Source organism: Pogona vitticeps, chromosome 1 (assembly GCF_051106095.1).
Source record: "Pogona vitticeps strain Pit_001003342236 chromosome 1, PviZW2.1, whole genome shotgun sequence".
In the NCBI taxonomy this organism is placed as follows: Eukaryota; Metazoa; Chordata; class Lepidosauria; order Squamata; family Agamidae; genus Pogona; species Pogona vitticeps.
Genome location: NC_135783.1, coordinates 10,206,463 through 10,230,969, shown reverse-complemented (window position 1 = coordinate 10,230,969; position 24,507 = coordinate 10,206,463). Strand labels below are relative to the sequence as shown.

The 24,507-nt window shown below is 44.2% G+C and overlaps 1 protein-coding gene across 1 annotated transcript in view; it reads left to right on the top strand.

Moving 5' to 3' along the window:
• Positions 1 to 505: 505 nt before the first annotated feature.
• VRK2 (VRK serine/threonine kinase 2) overlaps positions 506 to 24,507 on the top strand; it is a gene marked incomplete at its 5' end in the record, with an annotated part of 76,487 nt that continues 52,485 nt past the window's right edge. The window contains 6 exons of the mRNA XM_078384033.1: positions 506 to 689; positions 9,860 to 9,915; positions 13,163 to 13,232; positions 13,699 to 13,786; positions 14,418 to 14,526; positions 17,299 to 17,391. Of these exons, the coding sequence (XP_078240159.1) occupies positions 506 to 689; positions 9,860 to 9,915; positions 13,163 to 13,232; positions 13,699 to 13,786; positions 14,418 to 14,526; positions 17,299 to 17,391 (600 nt within the window). The remainder of the gene's footprint in view (positions 690 to 9,859; positions 9,916 to 13,162; positions 13,233 to 13,698; positions 13,787 to 14,417; positions 14,527 to 17,298; positions 17,392 to 24,507) is intronic.

The window sequence follows — 24,507 nt, the reverse complement described above, 5'->3', positions numbered from 1 at the left end:
TGCTCCCGGAAGAAGGGAATGGTTGAAACCACTTAGGGTGTATTCTTAGACCCAGAAAACCCTGCAAAGGTCACCATAATTCAGAATTGACCTGAGGGCAAATGATGATGATTAAGTATCTTGAAATCACCATAAGTTGGATGCCACATGGCATGACATTAACAAACCGTGCTTTGCAAACTAACTTTGCTTTATTTATTTTTTCAATAGGACCGCACACAAATATTTCTTCCCCCCTGCCCAGCCTTTTTTTCCCAGGGTTTGTGTTGAAGCACGTGTGAACGCTCCCAGAAGGAGACGCACGCCCACGAGAAACGCGTGTTTCCTTGGGGGTTCGGCTTCCACCAGGAAGCGGGTCTGTTCCTCCTTTCGCCCCCTCCGATAGGCGGGTTTCCCCAAGGAGAGGCGCCCCGCCTCCAGAGGGGGTTTGTGTGTGTCAGCCAATCGGGAAGGGCGCCGCTCTCCGCTTCTCGCCCCGCCCCCTCGCCCTTCTCCATTGTGATTGGGGGACGCGCACCCGGCCCGGGGGAAGCCCCTCGCACGTGACGGCGGGCGGAGTCGTGGGAACGAGACGCAAAGTTTCCGAAGGGAGATTCCCGGCTGGCTTGTTGACTTGGAAGTTTTGCCCGAGCGAAGTGGAGGAAGAAAGAGGGAGGACTCTGACTCCCAGCCTCTTCCGGAAGGGCTAAGTAGGTGGCTCTCCTTCCCCGGGAGAAAAAGGGGGACACGCGTGTGAACGTGTGAATGGGGAAGACGCGGGATGACTTCGGGCGGGAGGGCCACGCGCTACAGGGGGGGGAGAGCTCCCCCTCGAAGCTTTGCAGAAGCCCCACTTCTTTCTCTGCTTTAATTGCAGTCAGCAGAGAGAAAAAAAGATGGTGTTCCTGGGGGGGCACCCCATAACCCCAGGGCTGTGTCTGGGGTCCTGGCTCCGAGGCAGCGCCCCCATTAATAGATGTGCCCATAAAGTTGGAAAGGGTACCTATGGAGATCATAAAACTCCCCCCCCCCAAAAAAAACTCCCTCCCACATTCAAATGCATGATGCCCGGGCATATTGGCATTTGATCCTTAATATCATCATCTTCCATGTGCCATCAAGTGAGTTCTGACTTATTTTTGATTTTTCCAGGGAAAGAGGATTCAAAAGCGGTTTCCCCTTCCCTTTTGGGGGGGGGGGGGGCGAACGCCCAAAAGAAGGGTAGGCTTGTGTCTACCATTTCTAAGAGGGGTATTTTGTTGTTGTTCCTTTAAATATTTCAACACTAGGTGTTTTTAGCTTTAAATGTTGCTTTGTGTGTGTGTGTGAGTGTGTGACATAACGCCCCTTTTTGTTTTGCTCTTACATCCTAGTCTTCTTTCAACGCTCGAAGCCGCCTCGGGTCCTTTTCTAAGGAAGAAGGTGGGGTAAAAAATAGTTTAAATAAATAAATTAAAGCCCACCCAGGCTGGCTTTTTTTTCCTGGAGGTACAAGGGGGAATGAACCCCCCCCAAAAAACCTCTGGCTCTGCAGCCGGATCCCGAAACCATGGAGCGATCCAGCCCACCTCAGAAGAGGGCCGAAGAATACCTTACGGCCAGGTTTCACTCCGTCCCCCCCCAGAGTCGGTCTTCGGTTTCGAGTCACTGTCAAAACCCAACATATTTCTTCTGGCCTCACCCTGACACTTTTTGCACCAGACTCGCAAAGGGAAACTGAGCCAGGACATTTTTATCCACTCTTTACCTCCATGGCAGGAAAACCTCCTCCCTCTCAGTGTCTGAGTGTCAGGCTGTTGAACACACCCCTGGAAAAAGGAATGGGGAAAAGTGTGCTAGTTTTGAATTTTTGTTTCATTTTTGCGATGGGAGAGAGAAGAGTTTGGGAAATGACTCTTAAAAATGCAGGGGAGTCAGCAGCCAATAAATATTACATGCTTCAAAAGGTGTAAATGCTTCAAAATGTGTAAATGTGAATACAGTGGTGCCTCACTTAACGACGATAATCCGTTCCAGGAAAATCGCTGTTAAGCGAAAACATTGTAAAGCAAAATTAAAAAACATATGGAAACACATTGAAAACCGTTCAATGCGTTGCAGTGGGCTAAAAACTCACAGTCCAGCGAAGATCCTCCACACAACGCCCATTTTTGGTGCCTATATAGTGAGGAACCCGTCCCTAAGCACAGCGGGGAGCCATTTTAAGCACCCGGGGGCCATTTTGAAAACCCAACAATCAGCTGTTTTTGATTGTTGTAAAGCGAAAATCAGTTCCCGAAGCAGGGAACCGATCATCGCAAAGCGAAATTCCCCCATTTAGACCATCGTTTTGCAATTGCAATTGCGATTGCAAAAACATCATCCTAAAGCAGATTCGTCGTAATGCAGGGTAATTGTTAAGTGAGACACAACTGTATGGGAAATCACTGCCTGGTGTTCTGAGAGACTAAAACCACTAATGTTTTTTTTCCTGCCGTATTAGGGTGCGATGCCTCCCAAAAGGAAAGGAAAATATAATCTCCCTGTTCCTCTCCAGGAAGGAATAATACTGAAGGATACAGAGAAGAGAGAGTGGAGGTTGGGCCGGATGATTGCCCAGGGAGGGTTTGGGCTCATCTATTTAGGTAAAGTATACACTCTCTCCTTTACACTGTTGTTCTGTCTGGTCAGCTGTTCTGGAGTAATAGCACAAACAAATAATAATTTGGAGGAATAGAGGAAATAGTAAAAAAAATTTATGTACAAGTACTGACAACTAACATGCTAATATGCTAGTGGAAGCAAGTATGTGTATTTTTAAGTTACAAAGATCGTGCTGTCACTTGAAAACTAATTGGAAAACAGTAGATTTTAAGTATATTTTTATTTTATTCATTTCAAATATTTTTAACCCACCTTTCACCTTAAAAGAGGTCCCAAGGCGGCTTACATCTCATTTCAAAGGCAGTGTTTAAGCTAAAAAACAGTGGGCATACAAATACTAAAAAGGACCAAATGAATCCAATACTAAAAAAATGTAAGCCACAACAAAACATATTTAAAGCAGTAAGGCACAGCCATCCATTAAAATACTTCACTCAGGGAGAGGGTCCCTCGGGGAAAGAGTGTCCGAAGAGAAAGGTCTTGGCTTGCTTGCGGAAGGACAGCCAAGATGGGGCCAGGCTGGCCTCCAGTGGGAGGGAGTTCCAAAGTCTGGGAGCAGCCGCAGAGAAGGCCCTCTCATGTATCTCCAACAAATGCGACTGTGAAGGCAGTGGGACCAAAAAAAAGGCTGATGATCATGAATCCCAGGCAGGCTCATAGCAGGAGATGCGATATTTGAGATAGTTTGGACCCAAGCCATTTAGGGCTTTGTAGGTTAGAACCAGCCCTTTGGATTCTACCCAGAAATGGAGGAGCAGCCCGTAGAGCTGCTCTAACAGGGGGGATGGGTGACCCCTTTGACCTCTGTCTCTACGGAGAATCCTCCAAACAGTTTGCTGGGGTCTGCGTTTCTTCCTTTAGCTGGCGCCGAGAGATGGCCCTAGCTGTGCGGTGGAGAATTCTCTTGAACCCTTATTTTTCCTTGGCATCCACACCCTGACGAAACTGGCATGCCACCTTCTGAATGGGCACAGGGACAGGAGAGCAGATGGCCGTGAGCTGAGCTATGCCAGATGCCTCCACGCTTAGTGCGGTTGAGCGTTCCAAGGCCCAGAGGGACATCTAGAAATGCCGAAACACATTGCTTTTGCTCCAAAGGTGAAAGACCTCGCTCAAAGTCAAACATAAGTTTCTGTCACCATTAAGAGATGATTTTATTAGTAACCTTTAGGATACTGACATGAGTACTCAAAGGATAAGTATTTCCAGTCTTTCATTGTCTAGACTCAAACTGTCTTGGAACGCTAATAATTCACAGATGAGTGTAAGATTCTTACACAATTTCATTTAGGGGTTCCCTTCGTGGAGCAGCTTTTGATTTGGAGAACGTAGCAAAGGAATGGCTATCTTCATTTTGCTCTGTTTGTGGAGTTTTCCTGTGCAAAAAGGCCCCACCATAACCTTGTTCTTGTGTTAAGAGCAGCACAATATGCCTTCCCCCTCATAGTGCAAGCAGAATAATTCTACAGTTCCTTGTCTTTGTATGTGATGAGTGAAACAAGTGAGGATTTACATCCCTTTATGGGACAGGGACGTGGTGGTGCACAAGCCTCTGTGCTGCAAGGTCAGAAGACCAGCCGTTGTAAGATCGAATCCACGTGATGGAATGAGCTCCCGTCACTTGTCCCAGCTCCTGCCAACCTAGCAGTTCGAAAGCATGTAAAAATGCGAGTAGATAAATAGGTACCACCTCGGTGGGAAGGTAACAGCGTTCCGTGTCTAGTCGCGCTGGCCACGTGACCACGGAAACTGTCTTTGGACAAACGCTGGCTCTACGGCTTGGAGACGGGGATGAGCACTGCACCCTAGAGTCGGACACGACTGGACTAAATGTCAAGAGGAACCTTTATGGTACAGAAGGCTGGCTGGATAGCTCAGTGGTTTAGGTCTCTGGCTGTGGAGTCAGAGGTCAGATGTTCGATTCCCCATTTGTGCTTCCTGTGAGTAGAGCCAGCCTGGGTGGCCTTGGGCAAGCTGCACAGTCTCAGGGTATCCCCAGAAGAAAGGAGTGGTAAACTACTTCCGGCTCCTGTCTACCTGGAAAAAACAGAATAGGTTTGCCACAAGTCAGAATTGACTTGATGGCACATTATTATTATTATTCATGGTTCAGGCAAGCTTTATTGTGCAGAATCGACAGAGATTCTTTTGTTTTTGTAAAGCAGTCAACAGTGAAAGGCTTGGAGAGTTCTCAAAGCTGGACTTGGTATCTCTGTCCTTCAGTTTGTGGCCCCTGCAATTACCTGAGAAAAAGTCAAAGGAAAGGCTTGAATCTGGAGTGTGGCGGCTGCTGGAGAGTCTGTTCTGTTGACCAGACCAGGGTTGGTAACGCCGTCTGCCAATCGTAGCTCTGACCTGCTTAGGGTGATACACCATCAAGGGGAGATTACTGGATTAGGTCCCACTCTATGATCCCACCAGGAGCTTACTAAGATGCTGTTTATCCTAGGTACCACAATGATAATTTAAAATTACAGTGGTGCCTCGCTAGACAGTTCCCCCGCATGACAGTTTTCTCACTAGACATTGACTTTTCGTGATCGCTATAGCGATTTGCAAAACAGTAATTCCTATGGGGGAATTTCGCTGGGCAATGTTTGGTCCCTGCTTCGCAAACCGATTTTCCCTAGACGATGATTTTGACAGCTCCTTCTGCGCTCGCAAAATGGGTGTTTTTGGGACCTAAGCTTCACAAGACAGCGATTTAAACAGCTGATCGGCGGTTCGCAAAGCGGCTTTCCTATGGCCGATCTTTGCTAGACAGCGACAATTCTTCCCCATTGAAACGCATTAAACAGGTTTCAATGCATTCCAATAGGGAAATGCTTTTCGCTAGACAATTATTTCGCTAAACAGCGATTTTAGAACGGATTATCATTGTCTAGTGAGGCACCACTGTATATGAATGATGGTTTGATGGGGGTTTCCTTTAGTCTCAATTCTAGGTGTTGATCAGCTGCATGCACTTAACTTTAGCAGAGCTCCAGGATCATCTGCTTCCAAATCACACTTTGCAAAAGTGACCGTTTGGATTCTCAGAAGCTCCTAGCCATCCTGGCCTTTTATTACTGGGACATGTAGTCCAAATGGTAACTTTTCCCCCCTCTTTGTTTCAAACGGTTTACTGTGTTAATTTTAGATGTTGTCGGTTGCAGGGAGAAAATGAGTGGAAAGCCATAAAGGTTCAAAGAAATACAATTCCGTTGCGAAAGGTACACAATATTCTGAATACCCTTTTAACATCCCAATACAAATGTAGAGGAGTTTGACACCTTTATTGGTCCACTAAAAATGAAACAATGAATGCAAGCTTCCTGTACACACCCATCATTTGTGAGTTGGGCAGAAAAATTATAAATGCATGTCCCCCCAAAAACATCCTAGTCTCTTGCGACCTGATCTTGAAAGATTGTGACTGTTGTGATGTTAGTGTTCAAATTATTATCCTGTTCTAAACCACCCAGAATAGTGTATTACACTAATAGGGTGGTATATAAGATGAATGAATGAACTAACTAACTAACCAACTACAGTGGGGTCTTGACTTGAGAACTTAATCCGTATTGGAAGGCGGTTCTCAAGTCAAAAAGTCTGTAAGTCAAGTCTCCATTGACCTACAGTGCATTGAAAACCGATTAATCCCGTAACAGGCCGTTTTTGTTCCATTTTGTTTTTTTTCTGGTCTGTAAGTCAAATCTCAGTCTGCAAGTCAAACCTAAATTTTGCGGCCAGAGAAGTCTGTAACTCAAAAAGTCTGTAAGTCAAGCCGTCTGTAAGTCAAGGGTCCACTGTAACTCTGTTCAGAGGAAATATTACTTAACAGACGTTCACAAGTATGGGATGAAATGCAAAAGAAAAGAGCATTTTGATGCGCTTAACTTGTGTTGCACACAAATTGACTTTCTTGAGGCTATGTATGTTTGCAAAACCCATAGATTTCGCCTAAAGCTGCGGCAATAGTAATGAGATCAGCTGTGGACAGAAGTTGGGGAATTCTGTTTAATTGCCAATCGGCAAGTTTTTTTTTTTTTACTGTTCCCTATAGAACCGACTCTCTGAGATCTACTGCATACCCTTTCTCTGTTATTCCAAGAGATGATTGCCGTGAAAACGAACCTCTGCGAGGGAAAGTTGCCAAGTTCATCTTGGCAAGCAAAACCAGCGAGTTACTTTGTTGGACTTCAGGGGTGCTGGGGTGCAGGCTGTCAGCAAACAGGGAGGGAGACGACAATTTCCTCCAGAAGTGTGCCCCAGTGTTACTTTTGCTTATTAAAAGTAATAAAAGCTGCAGGGAAACAGCTATAGCTTAGCGATACAGCACATGCTTCCCAAATAGAAGACCTTAGAGTCCATTTCTAGGTAGCAAGACTCGGGAAGACTGGTTTGAACAGATAAGATTTGATTAGAGGAACTGAATATCTGGCTCGGTCTGCTGTAAGTTAATAGGAACTTCATTTCACGAATTGTGGTTGTGGTGCAAGCCACCAGGTGTTGGGGTCTGTGCGTGTGGTGGAGTACAGTGGTGCATCGCTTAACGATTGCCTCGCTTAATGAGGAAATCGCTGTATGATTAGGTTTTTGCGATCGCAAAACAATGGTTTAAATGGGGTTTTTCCGCTTTGCGATGATCGGTTCCCTGCTTCGGGAACCGATTTTCACTTTATGACGATCAGCAAATAGCTGATCGTTGGGTTTCAGAATGGCTGCCAGCTGAAGAAAATCCCCCCCGCTGTTTTTAGGAAGGCTTTTTCGCTTAACAGGCACCAGAAAATGACCGCCATATGGAAGATCTTCGCTGGACGAGCAGGTATTCAGCCCATTGGAACGCATTGAACGGTTTTCAATGCGTTTCAATGGGTTTTTTATTTCATTTGACGACATTTTCACTCTACAGCGATTTCGCTGGAACGAATTAACGTTGTCAAGCGAGACACCACTGTATTGAGGAATTAAATCTGAAAAGAGGGGAAAATGTGCCTAGAGGTCAACATTCTGCCACGAAAAGTCCTACATTTGAATATCTGGGTCTATTCAACTCCAGATTGAATTCTATTCAATCTGGAGTTGAATAGAATTACTACGGGAAGGGAAAAGGGGATAAAGGTTGAGCCTTGAAAAGGGTATGAATGGGCAGTGTATGTTGCAGAGTTCTGTTAGTAGTTCATTTATTTTAAAGCACAGAATTGGATTTCAGGTTCTTTTTTGTTTATACACCTTCAACATTTCCAAGTTTTTTGGAGAGCATTTTCTGTGGGGCATAGGACCTCAAGGGTGCATGAGTTAGTCAAGTGGGAAGAAGCTGGTAGAGTAAGAGAGGGGAAGGGAATAGATTAATGGCCAAAATCCTATTGCTTAGTGTAATAAATTGAACCAGAGTAGGCCCACCGAATAAGTGGGGGGTTGGTGATTCAACTCTGCTATGTTGTTGTTGTTCAGTCGTTTAGTCGTGTCCGACTCTTCGTGACCCCATGGACCAGAGCACGCCAGGCCCTCCTGTCTTCCACTGCCTCCTGGAGTTGGGTCAAATTCATGTTAGTCTCTTCGATGACACTGTCCAACCATCTCATCCTCTGTCGTCCCCTTCTCCTCTTGCCCTCACACTTTCTCAACATCAGGGTCTTTTCCAGGGAGTCTTCTCTTCTCATGAGATGGCCAAAGGATTGGAGCCTCAGCTTCAGGATCTGTCCTTCCAGTGAGCTCTCAGGGTTGATTTCCTTCAGAAGGGATAGGTTTGTTTTCCTTGCAGTCCAGGGGACTCTCAAGAGCCTCCTCCAGCACCACAATTCAAAAGCATCGATTCTTCAGCGGTCTGCTTTCTTTATGGTCCGGCTCTCACTTCCATACATCACTACAGGAAAAACCACAGCTTTGACTATTCGGACTTTTGTTGGCAAGGTGATACAGTATCTGTGCTTTTTAAGATGCTATCAAGTTTTGTCATATCTTTTCTCCCAAGAAGCAGGTATCTTTTAATTTCACAGCTGCTGTCACCATCAGCAGTGATCATAGAGCCCAAGAAAGTAAAATCTGTCACTGCCTCCATATCTTTCCCTTCAATTTGCCAGGAGGTGACGGGACCAGTCGCCATGATCTTGGGGTTTTTTAAATGTTGAGCTTCAGACCAGTTTTTGCATTCTCCACTTTTACCCTCGTTATGAGGGTCTTTAATTCCTTCTCACTTTCTGCCATCATAGTGGTATTATCTGCATATCGGAGGTTGTTGCTATTTCTTCCAGCAATCTTAATTCCGGCTTGGGATTCGTCCTGTTTGGCCTTTCATATGATGTATTCTGTATATAAGTTAAATAAGCCGGGGGACAATATACAAGTCCTCCTTAAGTTCCATTAATTCAAATGGGTCTCCTCCAACACTAATGTACTGTGCTAAAGTAAGTCCAATTCAGAGGAGGCCCATTTTAGTATATATGGAGAAGTTGACTCACCAAATTCCCATTGATTCAGCGGACCTACTCTGGGGCAATTTGCTACACTAAGACTAGGATTTTAGCCAAAGACTATGAGAAATCGGACATAAGACTCAACAGGAGGTTTGGAATCGGTGGTTGTAGACGATCCACTCACAAGGGATGAACTAGGTCAAGTTAATGGAAGTCTAGCATATCTTGATTATGATATCATTGTGTGACACCTGCCATATAAGGGATGTAGTGTTTACCTGCCGACTTCCACAATACCTGGAGGAGAAGCAAAATGGGATACAGGCAGAAATTCTCAATCTTGCAGTGGTCAGTTAATTAGCGTGGACTGTAATTTGATGGCTGCTGCCATAGAGGGCAGGGCAGTAACACCACCCCTACAAAGGGAATTTGGACTGATGTCCTCGGTTGCAGAAATATTTCCTTCTACCTAGTACAGTTCTTTTATGCATCTGTTTCTGCATAGTTTGAGGGCACTTAGATTCAAATGTTAGCTCTGTCATGTTCACCTGGTATGTATTAGCTAGTTGCTAACTTCTTAGACTGTAATCGTAAACTGAAGGTTAGGGTTCTGTGTCAACTAAGAAACTAAGGTCATGAGTTTATATGTTTATATCTCACGTTTTTAAAATCATCTCCAATGAGTTTCTTTTTCAACATGTGCTGTTTGTCTTTCTGTGTTTAAAAACTGTATATGCATGGAGCACCCCACACTGTACTTGGTGCTTTTAAGCTGAGATTCGCTTCGTTGGGACTTCTGTAACCATTTCCTTTCCACCCACCTCCATTCTGTCTTACAGCCTCCCCTTGTGTTGATATTCCAGTAGATGAGAAGGCAGAGCATGTCATAAAAGTGGTAATTCTCATATCTTCTTTTTAAAATTAAACTTTCTTGGCACACACACGACACAATTTGTTGGAATAACTTTTAGTTTTAATATCCCTCTTTGCTGGGCTAGCCATTCTTAATCCAGTTTCACCGTGAGCCTTTTTTTTTGCAAGAAATAGGAGATGCTCATTTAGCCCTGTACTTTGTGTTGCTAGCAGTAGGAGACTGGTCAAGCAAACTAGACTATGTGTGTGTGCTTCTGTGTTGAACTGCAATTTTTTGTGGTGATGTGATACGTGACTGGTACCTTTTATTTTTACCTGAATGCCCACCCTGTGTATATATGTGCAGTCTTCACCTTCATGTAGCATCCTGTAGCCCTCCCTAACAATACACCCAATAGTGTGATGTACAGTGTTGCCTCGCTTAACGACGATAATCCATTCCAGGAAAATCGCCATTAAGCGAAAACATCATAAAGCGAAATTAAAAACCCCATTAAAACGTATTGAAAACCATTCAGTGTGTTCCAATGGGGTAAAAGCTCACTGTCCAGTGAAGATCCTCCATACGGCGGCCATTTTCGGTGCCTGTATAGCGAGGAATCTGTCCCTAAGCACAGCGGGGAGCCATTTTAAGTACCCGGTGGCCATTTTGAAACTCAAGGATCAGCTTTTTTTGATTGTTGTAAAGTGAAAATTGGTTCCCGAAGCAGGGAACCGATCATCGCTAAGCGAAATTCCCCCATTTAGCCCATCGTTTTGCGATTGCGATTGCAACCGCAAAAAGATTGTTGTAAAGCAGATTCATTGTAATGCTGAGCAATCGTTAAACGGGGTACGACTGTAGCTGCAAAAAGGCAAATGCTATTTTAGGCTGCATTAATTGAAGTATAGTTTCCAAATCACGTGAGGTGCTAGTTTGCCTCTACAGTATTTGGCACTGGTTAGACCTCATCTAGAGTACTGTGTTCTGGACACTGCACTTTAAGAAGGATGCCAATCAAACTGGAGCAAGTTCAGAGGAGGGCAACAAAGATGATCAAGTGGCTGGAAACCAAGCCCTAGGAGGAAAGACTGCAAGAACTGGACATCTTAAGCCTTGGGAAAAGAAGATGGGGGAGGGGGAGATATAAAAGCACTTTTCAAATACCTAAGAGGTAGTCCTCACACACAGGAGGGGCAGGATCTGTTCTCAATTTTCCCTCAGTGTAGGGCTTGTAATAATGGACCCAAGTTACAGGAAGCCAGATTTAGGCTGACTATCTGGAAAAACTTCTTAACTGCTAGAGCAGTACAGCAATGGAACCAATGACCTCCGGCGGTGGTGAGCGCTCCTCCACTAGAGGCATTCAAGAGAATTGGACCACCATCTATCAGATTTGCTTTGATTTGGATACTTGCACAGAGTAAGGGGGTTGGACTTGATGATCTTAGAGGTCCTTTCTAGATCAGTTATTTTAAGATTATATTAGTCTATGATCTGTTATTGCCTGTGGCTTCTGTAATCAGCTATGCTGCTGTTGTAGGCTACTATTTTTTGAAAGGTAGCGTCGTGAATTTTGGAGTGTGGCTGTCATGATGGAGGGGAAGTGGAACTTACACAAAGCCAGAATGGATGCAGGAGAGCTTGTGGTAGGCAGAGTGAATAACGATAAGGAGAAGATTGCGTAAGGATGGACTGTGAAGAAACAGAGTCTGTTAAACATGGAATTGGTCATTAAATTTGTGAAGTTTGGCCGGAGGAAGCTTAAACTCCTTCTGTCTCCCTCCAGCCCTAGTAATTGTGGTCAGAATCAACAGATCGTAAATGATCCTGTAGAAGTTGACCAAAGTTGTTGAACACCAAACTGGCTAATTCCTGTACAACCTTTCACAATGTTTTATTCTTTGGCCAGACTTCTTGTTCTCACAGTATTTCCTCTTGAGGGTGTCAGGATACTCTACTTTGTCTTCCCTTCCCTGCCATGATGCTCACACCAGCGCTATAAACTAGACTGAGAATAGATGAGACTTTAGGTCTTCCAGTGACTTTTGCATGAGTGAACCCAGATCATATTGCTCTTTGCCCGCTATACCACAGATATAAGAATGCAGGTATGTATACATACTGGACTTTTGTGCTGCAGTGGTTAAACTACAGTACTGCAGCCAGGACTACTCACAACCTGAGATCAATCCCAACACATTTTGGTAGCTGGCTCAAGGTTGATTTGACCTTCTGTCCTTCGAAGCTTGGTAAATTGAGTACCCAGCGATGTGTAGGGAGGGAGCAAGATGAAGCCAACGTAATTATGTTGTAAACTAGTGGTTCCCAACCCTAGATGTTCTTGGACTACAACTCCCAGAATTTATTTATTTATTTATTTATTTATTTATTTATTTATTTTATTTCTATCCCGCCTATCTGATCATATTAGACCACTCTAGGCGGCTTACAGTAAAAACAACAATGTAATTTTAAGACTTTACAGCAGAAACGTTAAAAAAAAAAAGAATCTTTCACTATAAATGGTGCTGGCCAGGATTTCTGGTAGTTGTAGTCCCAAGAACACCTGGGGACATAAAGGTTGGGGACCACTGTTGTAAACCACTTGGAGAGTTCTTTAAGCATTACAGTGGTGCCTCGCTTGACGAGGATAATTAGTTCCATTGAAATAGCTGTTAAGCGAAATCCTCGTCAAGCGAAATGAAAAAGCCCATTGAAATGCATTGCAAACCGGTTCAATGCGTTCCAAGGAGTGAATACCTCAGCGTCCAGCGAAGATCCACCATAGGGGCGGCCATTTTCAGTGCCTGTAAAGTGAGGAATCCGTCCTAAAGCACAGCGGGGAGCCATTTTGCACAGTGGGTGGCCATTTTAGAGCTGCCGATCAGCTGTTTTATAATTAATTTTCTAGCGAAAAATCGGTTCCCAAAGCAGGGAACCAATCATCATCAAGTGAATTTTCCCTATCTAAACATCCTCATCGTAAAGCGGATTTGTCGTTTAACGAGGTAATTGTTAAGTGAGGCACCAGGGTGTTATATAAGAAGCATATTTTGCTTTACATATTTTTAATGCCAGTTCCTTCTCTGGTACTGTTCTCCCATGTTTTAAATAATAATGTTCTTTGATCTTGAAAGAACTTGTGTACTACTTGTGTAGTACAACAGTCCGTATCCGGTTTGTATGATCAGAAAAAGTCTCAACTGGTCAGGGGAAAATATTTTGTCTTTAGTAATATTGAATAATTTGATGCATTCCATTTGTTTCTACTTTTTTTTATATATAGGAATACCTTGAGAATGGACCTTTGTTTTCTGAACTGAAGTTCTACCAGCGAGCAGCAAAACAAGAACACAGTAAGAACAACAATAATATTAATATTTTTACTGCCTTAAGATTGAACAAACTCATGGAAACATGGATGGATCATTGACCTGCAGGCCAGAATGTGATTGCTGATCACAATTTAGGATTGTGATTCCTTAGACAATTTAGGATTGTCTAAGGAAAATTATGTAAGTCTTGGCTGACGAATGTGTTCCTGGGTGTGTTCTTGATCATGGACTTGGGCACACAACCAGGAACGCAACCAGCACCTCACTAATGAGCAGCATTTTTCTGCCTGGACTTAACATGATTACAAGTGCAAATTTGTGTGGGATTCTGGCTGCAGCATCTTTTATTAACACCCAAAATGGCTACGCAGATTCCTGATAACTGTATTGGAAACCTTTTAAAAAGTTTGCTGTTTGTTTTTGAAAAAAGAGCAGACTTTGATTATTATTTTTTAAAATTCTTCTTTCTGTGTTATTCTTTTCCCAGTCCAGAAGTGGATGAAGCTGAAACGACTAACATTCTTGGGGATACCAATCTTTTGGGGGGCAGGACAGGCTGAACACAATGGCAAAAGGTAAGAAAAACACAGAAGCACAGTAAATTGAGTTGGAAGGAGCCTCTAAAATCGCTGACTCCAACCCTCTGCTCAGAGTAGGATTCCAAATGAAAACAGATCTGACAGTCCAATTCACTCTTGAAGACCTGCAGCGTTGGAGCACTCACCACCTCCTGAGGTTATTGATTCCATTGTGCTGCTCTAACAGTTAAGAAGTTTTTCCTCCTGATATTCAAGTATGCATATACATAGGAACGTAGGAAGGTGCCTTCTATTCAGTCCATCTGTTGCCTCATTTAGCATCATACTGTCAACTCTTGAATGGCATCAGCATTCCAGAGATTCAGACAGGTTTCTTTCTTAGCCACGTCTAGGATACCTAGTATTTCCTGCTCATCTCACATGCAAATCAGTGGGTTCAACGTAGTGCACACACAGAACAACGGAGATGAACTGAACTCAATGATTCCAGAAGAACGATGAACAGTTTTTATCACACATATTCTTGAAATGAATGCAAGCCATTGCTAGCTGGAATTGAGTCAGATGTGGTGTAAGGCAGCTCTGCGCAAGGATGAGTGTTTAAATGTTGTTAGTGATGATGTTGAGCTCTGCTGCCTTGCAATGTTTCTCTTTTGTGCTTTAACAGTTACCGGTTTATGGTGATGGAAAGGCTAGGAGAGGACCTCCAAACCACCTTTGAGAGAAGGGGACGAAAGTTTAACAAGGAAACTGTCCTGCAGATTGGAGTACGAATGGTAGGTCTAGAGTCTTCAAGCAATGTAAAGCTGGAAGGGAATCTGTGGACCCTTAAATTTGAGGTCCTTCCCTAGAGACTTGTCATTGGAATCTTTGAGATATACCATATTTTTCCATGTATAAGACCTCCCCATGTATAAGACGCCCCCCCCCCACTTTTCTAATCCAAAATGAAGAAATCCAAGTGGGGCTTAGCAAGTGTAAGGGGAAAGGGATAAAAGCGCTGCAGAATCGCTTTGATCACTGCTTTCCCTTCCATTTGTTTTTGTTCTCTCTTTAGCTTACTTCTGTGTATAAGACGGCCCTCAATTTTTATTCTAAAGATTTTAGACAAAAGTACAGTCTTATACACGGAAAAATATGGTATGTGTGCATTCTTGCTTGGACGGAAGACCTCTAAGGAAGAGGTTCTGCAGGACTTATTCCATTGTTCTATTGATTTAATAGATTCCCCCCCCCCCAAGAAGAATTGTTTTCTTACCTTCCTTCTACCTGGAGCTGCCAGTGCTGTTCCACCAGGACTGCTGTTTAGGTTCACATGCATTTAGTTTTGGTAAAGTTGTACCAAGCTCTCTGGGTAGCTCAGTGAGCCAAAAACTGGAGATTTGGTTCCCCACTGTTCCTCTCGAGAGAAGAGCCAGCCTGTGTAGCCTTGGGCAAGCTGCATAGCCCCAGAGTGCTCCCAGAAAAGAGAATGGTAAACCACTTCTGTGGTACTGATGATCATCTTCTTAGAACATCAGAGCTAGAAAGGACCCTAAGGATTATCACCTCCAGCCCCTGTCCAGAAGGCACAGTGGAGAATTGAACTCCCAAACTCTGGGTTCGTCGTCGGATGCCTAAACCACTGAGCTGTCCAGCACCATGAAAAGGATTGCCCTAAAGAGAAACTAACTGAACAGTACATGATGATTATGTTAAAGCTGTACCACCTCTTGTTCTCAGATGGAGCACGGAGTTCTGTGATAAGCATGGTTCTAAAGGTGCAGGTGGAAAAGCCACACTGTGATACTCTGATTGACATCAACCAGAACCAGCCACCTGATCAGTTTTGGGGAGCTGCTAATGTCTGGTCTTAGAGCTGGAAAGGGCAATGGCCTTACAAACCCAGCCTGTGAATCAGGGGTGGTCAGACTGTTCTCATGTGCTTTTTGTCCTGTAGCAGAGAACTCAATGTAGCTTCTCCTTACTAACATCCTCACATTTTATGAACGTCAGGTTCTCATGGGGTAAAAGACGTAATATTACAGTGTGAGGAAGAGACAAAGAGAGAGACAGAGAGTGAGCCGTCCCCTCAGATGCCTAGCATAGGACAGGTGGTAGAGCAAGCAAGGGATATAGTGACAAAGCAAGAAAGAGAGCAGAAAGCAGAGACGCGAGCTGGTGAGGAGAGAGGATATCGCGCAGTGGAATTGGAAGGGGCTCGAGACGAAGGAAACCGCAAGGAAGAGGAGCGGTTAGGACAGTTAGAAACGGCTGAGGCGACGGAGGCAGGGGAAAGGAGAGTGAGAAAAGGTGACAGGGAAAGTGTAAATGTCTTCCTGACCACTGAAGAGGGAGCAAGATCTAAAGAAGCAGAGAAAATAACTGTGATTAGAGAACCCATCACTGAGAGATCCGATGTGGGAACTCAAGTCTTCTCTGTTCCCATGACGAGGGAGGTTGAAGAAGGCGAAGGAAGTACAGGAAGAGAGAAAGTGAGACCCATAATAGCCGGTTTAAGTCCAGAGGAATGGACTGTCCTGGTGTACCCCAAGGGTCAGGGTCTCGGGCGGTTGGTACACCCAGTGGATCCCGCAGTAGAGAAAAGCAGCGAGAGAGGGAGAACGGGCCCATCATCCTTGCTGCGGAACCCTGTGTGCTGTCCACGGCGGGTTCCTGCGGCCACCGACAGAGGAAGAGAAAGCAGCAAAAACATATTACTGAAAGATCTAAATAATGATAAGTCTTTGTTATGGTTTTGGGATAGCTCCCCTCCCCAGTTAACGTTACATAATTCATTGGCGTTTACTAAAGAAGAAACAAACGGTTGTGTTAATAAAAATTCTTTTATTAATAATTCTGAGTCATCGTTTGTGTTGCCAGATGAGGAACAGAATAAGACTAATCCTGAACCTGCTTACATACAGAAACATTTTTTTTTTCAAGGGCTTGTACAGCATGGCCTGCTAATGCTGAGTATTATTATCTGTAGATTTATTTAGCTGTTTGGTGTCCTCCCCGATTTCGTCCCGAGTTAAGAAAATGCTTGTTCCTTGAATCCAACATTTTCCCTTCCATTTAATCACACAACAGCTAAACGTTGCTGAGCTTCCAGCCTAAAGAATATTCAACGAGTTTGTCATACTATAGAGATGGGTACAAACTCGTTTATCAAGACTGCTGCTGCTCCCCTCCCCTGCCTCCCTCTGGCTCAACCAGCCACTCACCAGGGCCAGTGGGGTAGCTTCCCTGCACCTCCTCAACTGATCTTCCAGTTCCGGCAGCAGCTCAGGCTTCTCTGGCCCCGCCCCCTAGGCTGATCTGCCACTCAGGCAAAAGGGCGGGGCCAATAAGGCTGTGCTCTTGCTCATGACCGGGAGATCAGCCGAGGAGGTGGGAAAAGCAAGCCGGCTGGGCCTGGTGAGGGGCTGATCAGTGGAGAATGAGAGAGAATGATGAACTAGCACAAACTGGGATTAACTGGTTTGTGCCCATCTCTAAACATAAATACGAGTCTTGTTTTTCTTTGTAACCCTTTTTTTAATTTCTGTTTTTTCTTCTTCCTCAAGCTGGATATCTTGGAATATATACATGAAAACGAGTATGTTCATGGAGACATTAAGGCGGCAAATTTACTTTTCGGCTACAAAAATCCACACGAGGTAAATAACTGCCAATCCCATCTCAGACCTTCGTAAATACATCATTGTTTCCTTTGTACAGTGGGGTCTCGACTTGTGAATGACCCTACTTGCGAACAATTCAACGTACAAACCCGCCCTGTAGGGGAAATAAGGACTCGACATACGAACCTCCCTCGAGTTACGAACAGGAAAAAAAGTGCCCCCTCCCTCCCCTTAGAGGCTTCTGGAGGGGAAAAAAAGGTCAGAAACTTAAAAATAAATAAAAGAAAGTCACTTACCAGGCCTTGGTAGCCCCCAAACAGCAGGAAAAAGAGCAGGAAACAGCTAAAAGCTCACACCAGAAGGGAGCCTGGCAGCCATTTTGTGCTTTTCCCCGTTCCTGCCCTCTCCTTCCCTGCCTATCAGCTGATGGGCTGGCTCTGAAGAGGCTTGGGGAGGCTTGCTCAGCACGTAAAAAGCCTGCCTTTGTCTCTTTGTGCTGAAAAAATCAGCACAACATGCTTTAAAACATGCTATAAAATTGGCTTCGTTGGAAAAAAAGATTTCAAAACTGCTTTGCAAACTGTTCCTTGCCTTCCCCCTCCTTTCCTGAACCTAAGGGAAAAAAAGAGAAAATATTCCCCCTCTAGTGGCAGAAGGCGGAATTGCAGCTTCCCATTAGTTTCTATGGACGGAAAAGAGCAGATACGGATTAAATGGTTTTCAATTCATTCCTATGGGAAATGCAGATTCGACCTACGAACTTTTCGACCTACGAACCACCTTCCAATACGGATTAAGTTAGTAAGTCGAGACCCCACTGTACTGTTGTTTATGTCCTTTTCCCATCTGCCACTCAGATCTGTTTGGACAATGATTTCTGACATGGCTATAAGCGGTGCTGGCTGAGGATGATGGGATTTATGGTTTGTATTGCCTGGGAGGCTGCCAGGTTGAGGATGACTGCCATGATTTTCTGTTGTTTTGGAAGATACTGCCGCTGTGGCTTAGCTCTCCCTTTATTTCTAGAAAACTTGTACAACCTTATCTGCATAGGGTGCCATTCTTGCTTTGATGGAGTGATTTAGTGGGAAACTTGGGGACTGCATTTAAAAGTTCTGTTTTTGCTAAAGGGTTTGTTGCCCTGGTTATATCTATGGATGAAGCAGTTCTGGGTAGTCATAACTTTTGTGCATGTAGTTTTAGCTCTGAAGGAAAGGTGCACATGTTGTAGGACTTTGTGTTGGTGTGTATGCCTCTTCAAAGGGTCGCACAGTTGGCTGCAGAGAAACAAGTCAAACAAGCCCAGTTCAAATGCCTCAGTAGCTACCAGCATGGAGATTATTTCAGGGGTAAGTCTGTTATCAGAATTGGTTCTTCTCTGCGCCAGCAAACCACTTGCTACCATTGCTGTTTCAATGGCCAGAGTTTTTACTGGCTGCAGACTTTGGGAGTTTGATTCCTCCCTATGCTTTCTGGGAGGAAAAGCTAGCCTGTGTAGCCTTGAGCAAGCAGCAGAATCCCAAGGTTCTTCAGGAGAACATGAGTTCATGATGGCTTGTGGTTACCCACAAACCACCATTTTTCACGTGCGGGCCCAACTGTGCTCCTGATTGTTCTGCTCTGGCAACTGTTTTCAAAGCCTTCTTCAAATTTTGTTCTATTTATATTACCGGTACTGTGTAGCCGCTAGGGCAGGGTGGATAAAACTCATTTAAAAAAATATTTAAATCATGTATTAAATTTTTAAAAAATGATTTTTTCCCCTAAAATTCAAATTGTTATAGAAATCAATTTGATTGAAATCAAATCCGCTCCGCACTAAGGAAAGCAATTTGTTTAAATCACAATACATGCTTTACTTCAAGGTATCCCATCGAGTCAACGGAGAAGAGTTTCTTTTTTCTATTATAGCACCAGATTTTCTCGGACTCTGTTCCATGGGAGAAGGGCTGAGCAGCTGATCTTTCCCTTTCTCTCAGTGGGAGATCTTTTAACATGTCAACAGGATATTTATATCAAATGGGGACTTAGGGGGTAACATTTGCAGTAACATTTCCATGCTCCGCTATCATTCCAGAAAGTCGGGGAATAGCTTAGTGGTGTCTTGGCTCAGTTGAAAACCTTGATCATCGTCATGCGTCGCTTGTCGTTGTCTTCACTGAGTGTTGTGGGATTTTGGTTCGCCTCCCGTTTGGTCCATCCAAATTCTCCTTACTCAGTTTGGGAACCAGAATGTTGCCCCTCCATCCTGGGGAGGCAGATGGCTACTGTGGCAGCAACTTGATTCCTACACTGTCTGTGGACCATCGCGAGCATGTCACTGTTATGATAGCAGCTCACACCCTTACCTGAGGGATGATATGCCTGGGGTCTCCTGGAGCCTGGTCAGGTGGGGACAATGAAGGGAGGAAGGTATTTGCTTGGACTGGAAAGGCCAGCCTTGTAAATTGCTGAGGACTATGTATCTGCAGCAAGGACTTGCTTCTGTTGATGTTACCACCAAACCAAGTTAATTGGTTGCCGATTAGAAAAAAAAAACCACCGGAGAAAAGCTCTGTGGTGTAGTTGATAGAATGTTGAACTAGGACTTAGACATTCTCGGTTCAAATGCTTAGCTTGGGAAGTGGCAATGGTAACCTCAAAAACCCTGTTCTTGCTGTGTGCTTCAGCACTAATGGGGTGGTGTATAAATCAAAGAAGTCTGACTGCAGAACAATGGATGCTTTTGAATTGTGGTGCTGGAGGAGACTCTTGAGAGTCCCCTGGACTGCAAGGAGAACGAACCTATCCATTTCGAAGGAAATCAACCCTGAGAGCTCACTGGAAGGACAGATCCTGAAGCTGAGGCTCCAGTACTTTGGTCATCTCATGAGAAGCGAAGACTCCCTGGAAAAGACGCTGATGTTGGGAAAATGTGAAGGCAAAGAGGAGAAGGGGACGCCAGAGGATGAGATGGTTGGACATGGTCATCGAAGCGACCAACGTGAATTTGACCAAACTCCGGGAGGCAGTGGAAGACAGGAGGGCCTGGCGTGCTCTGGTCCATGGGGTCATGAAGAGTCGGACAGAACTAAACAACATAAATCAAAGTGACACAACCTTACACTAGATGATCTTTTCGAATTCCTTCATTGCTTCCCTTCCGAGTCTCAGTTTTCGTGTGATATACTTGGCTGCCATCTCCACTTGGATTGATGAGTTAACTGAGGAACAGAAAACCCTATTAGAATCACCATAAGGCAGAAGCAACTTGATGACACAGGAGAACCAGAAATAATCCACAGCGTGTCTGTTTGTTCTGGTGTTGTCTAAAAATGTGAGATAAAACCTCAGCAGCCATATGCTTCTACAGAGTTTCAATCTGGCTAGGTCATTCAGTGCAAAACTAAAGATTTCATTTTGGTGTGCTCAGTACACATGCAATTGCAATAACGCAAATTTACAGTAAGGGATGACACTTAATTGAAGGCTGAGGCCAGGATTAAAAGAGCTGTTTGTAAATGTCCATGTGTGTTGTGGGCTTTGTATTCACCTTCACATCCCCTTTGTTTCTATTGTTGGAGAACCCTTAGATTGAAGATTCTATTATGTATTGATTTATCAGGGTAAAAACTAACAAATGCTATTCTGGTTGACATCATTTCTTAAAATCTTCTAATCACAAGCCAACTTCTTAGGGCTTGAATTACTAGCCTGTCTGTAACTATGGTTCCTACTGGTTTATTAGCCGCCTAGAGTGGTCCTGATACGACCAGATAGGCGGGATATAAACAAAATAAAATAAAATAATGTTAACTACCAGAAAGCTCAGTGGTTTAAATCTCTGGCTGTGGAGCCAAAGATTGGGAGTTCAATTCCCCGCTGTGCCTCCTTAGCAGGGGCTGGACTTGATGAGTTCTCAGATTCTAAGATTTCTTCTGGACATGCCAGGGAACTTAAGGCAGGGAAGGAGGCACCCCCTTAGCCTTGCTTCAGGAGAATGCATTGTTTGCAGTTCAGCATATTAGAGCATATTAGGAAAGTGTGAGGGCAAGAGGAGAAGGGGACGACAGAGGACGAGATGGTTGGACAGTGTCATCGAAGCAACCAACATGAATTTGACCAAACTCTGGGAGGCAGTGGAAGTCAGGAGGACCTAAAGTGATCTTTGACTAGGATCTGTGCATTGTTCTGCTGATGAATTAGGTATTGTCAGCAAATTGGGGAGGGGGCCAGCTCCCTCTTCTCCTGCAGCCCCGTGGGACTCCTCAAAGCCGGCTTTGGAGGGACGTTTTTCCAAAGCAGGTTTTTGGGTGTTGTGCAGGACAGTGGGAGCCTTGTTGTTCTACAGTGTGTCTACCTAGCATGATGCTGGATTTAGCCTTTTGTGTTTCTGAAGCCCCAGGGTCAATCTTTTGCATCTTCAGGTAGAACTAGGAAACATCCATGTCCAAGAACTTCAGAGTCCTTCTGCCATCTGCTGTCAGCAGTGCTGCCAATGATCTGAAGCAACAGTTACCCCTGTAACCTTGTCATGAAACTCTTAAAGAGATGTTATTTTCCGACCAGCTAGTCTTCAGGTCTCCTTGACTACAATATTCTTTCAGTGACAAAGGACTTTTTGGCTCTTACATAAATCAATCTCTCTTAGGGTGCAACAACACTGGAGTGATTTGGTTATGCGTTAGCTTGATCCACTGTCTCTTTTGTCTCTCTTGTGTCTGCATTCAATGTAGAGGACCCCATGAAGACCCCAGGTGCACACTGGCTCCTCAGTCTGATGCAGTTTGATCTTCAGCACAGCCCCTTTCCTTTGATACTGCCCTACTCCTGAGTCGGGCTCTCCTTTTGTAGTCTGTTATCAAGCCACTGGGACTGTTTAAAGGGTTGCACGGTGGTAGGGGAAAATGCACAGTTTTCCAAAATTCTCCGTACATGCAAAAATATGCATACATACTATGGAAACATTGCACTCAAATGCATCAGTAAAAGTGGTTTCGATTTTCTAGCAGTGTGTATCTTCATCTTTATCATCTTCTCTCTCTTTTGGTCTGTGTGAAGGTGGTCTAGCATTAAACTAATATAGCAATGCTGTGATAAGGTGATCTGGTGCTGTACTCAATTGTTCGTTTTTATAAAAGAGGTAAGTACCTTGGGGCAATTCGGGGAGGAAAATTGACGGTGTAGTTTCTGCTGTTCCACAACATCGTGCCTCAACTTATGATGTCAGCAGAAAACCACCCAAAGTCATGACCTCCACTCCTTTTGTAGAATAAAATAAAATGATTGCACAGGCAAAACACATTTGAATTTTTATGATTAGGAAAAAAACAAAACAGAAGCCCTCAGCAGCAGGGGGGAGGAGTCCGGATTGGGAGGAAAAAAGGACCAGCTGATTCACATGGATCTTTATGTCCTATGATCACTGAAAAATACCGTATATACTCGAGTATAAGCCGACCCAAATATAAGCCGAGGCACCCTATTTTACCACAAAAAACTAGGCTTATACTTGGGTATATGCAGTACTTTGGATTCACCCGTGCCAATTCCAGAGCAAATTGAACAGTGTTTTCTATCATAGAATAATCCAGTTGGAAGGGCCCTATAACACCATCAAGTCCTAACCCTTGCTCGATGCAGGAATCCAAATCAAAGTAGATCTAACAGAGGTTTATCCAGTTTTCTCTTGAACGCCTCCTGCATTGGTCATTGGTTCTGTTGTCGTACTGCTCTAACAGTGAAGAGGTTTTTCCTGATATTAATGTAATCACACCCTTAGTCATAAAGCAGTGATGGCCAGTACATGGCTCTCCAGATGCCTCACGATTTGTTAGGTCAGCTGGCAGTTGTAGCCAAAGAATGATCAAAGGGCTGATAACTGTCTCCTTGTCTTAATGCTGTGATTTCATGTTGTACAGTTAATGGGCTGAATAATTTTGTTTTTCTTCCCTTTAAGTTGATTTCATGGCATCCTTTCTGCCTCCGAAAATGTGTAGGGTTTAAATTAGTTTTGAAAAGGGCTCAGGAGCCTTTTTTTTAAAAAAAAATGTCTAAATTAATGCTTGCCTAGCCACAGTTTGTGGGGTTTTGGAAAAAAAATGAATTAAACCGAACAGCCTCTCTACTTAGATTGATGCAATATTTGGGTAAGGCCCCCTCTTGATGTTGCTAAGCTCAATGATATGGTAGGCACAGTCAGTTCCACTAAGTCACTTCTTCCGTCACACTGACTTGACGCATTATTGTCTTCTGGCTCAGCTAGGTTGGGTACCGAGCAGCATGAATCCGCTAGAGGATGCACGAGAAAATAGAGTCGGTCAACCTGACGACGCTTTTATGCCTTGTCCCAGATTTCTAAACGCTGCCTCCAGTCTTTAATCTTTGTATCACAGTTTGTTACAGGTCCGTCAGGTGAGAAATATAATCAGTATAATCTTGCTCCTCTCTTCTAGAAAGGGGCAGGAGAGGCTGCAAGCAACAGCGTGGGTTTTTTTTTTTTTTTAAGTCGTAGACCAGCCCATCCAAACACTGTGAACCTGCCTGGAGCACAAACAAGAATCTGTAATTTTAACAGAATCGGCTACATTACGAGATAGCCTGTCTGCCTTTAGAGAGAGAGAGACAGAAGCCCATCAAGGGCAATAAAATTAAATTAAGAGCAAGGTCACTCTTCTGCTGCTCATATTTTTCAGGGGCAAGAATTTACCTCCCAGGAGAACACAAAACTAGTTAAAAGAGTGGCACAGAAAAGTGTTTCCTCCAGTTAAAGGACAGCAAATTAAGACTGTTTCCCTCCCTCTTCTTTGCTGGCTAAGCTTGAAAATGAGCTGCTTTCAAGGTGTGATGGAGAGCAGTGGTAGGAACCTCAAGGACCGCGGCCGTGGCCGTGGCTAAGTGGTTCCTTCTTAATGCCTGTTCTCGATCACACGCCGGGCACACGAGTACTTGATGGTCTTACTATTTAGAGCTTGGGTTTAGTTTCATGGTGCAAAGTGGCAAGACGGCCTCTTTTTTTTTAATTCAATGAAGAGTAATACTTGGCCTACGGACATACGTGCACGCCCTGAAGTTTGCTAGTATGGCGTCGGCTGGGGTACAGTCCAGCGAAACCACCCAGTAAAGGCTGATGTCCCCAGTTTCACAGGGTCAGTAAATCCACTCCACGTCTTG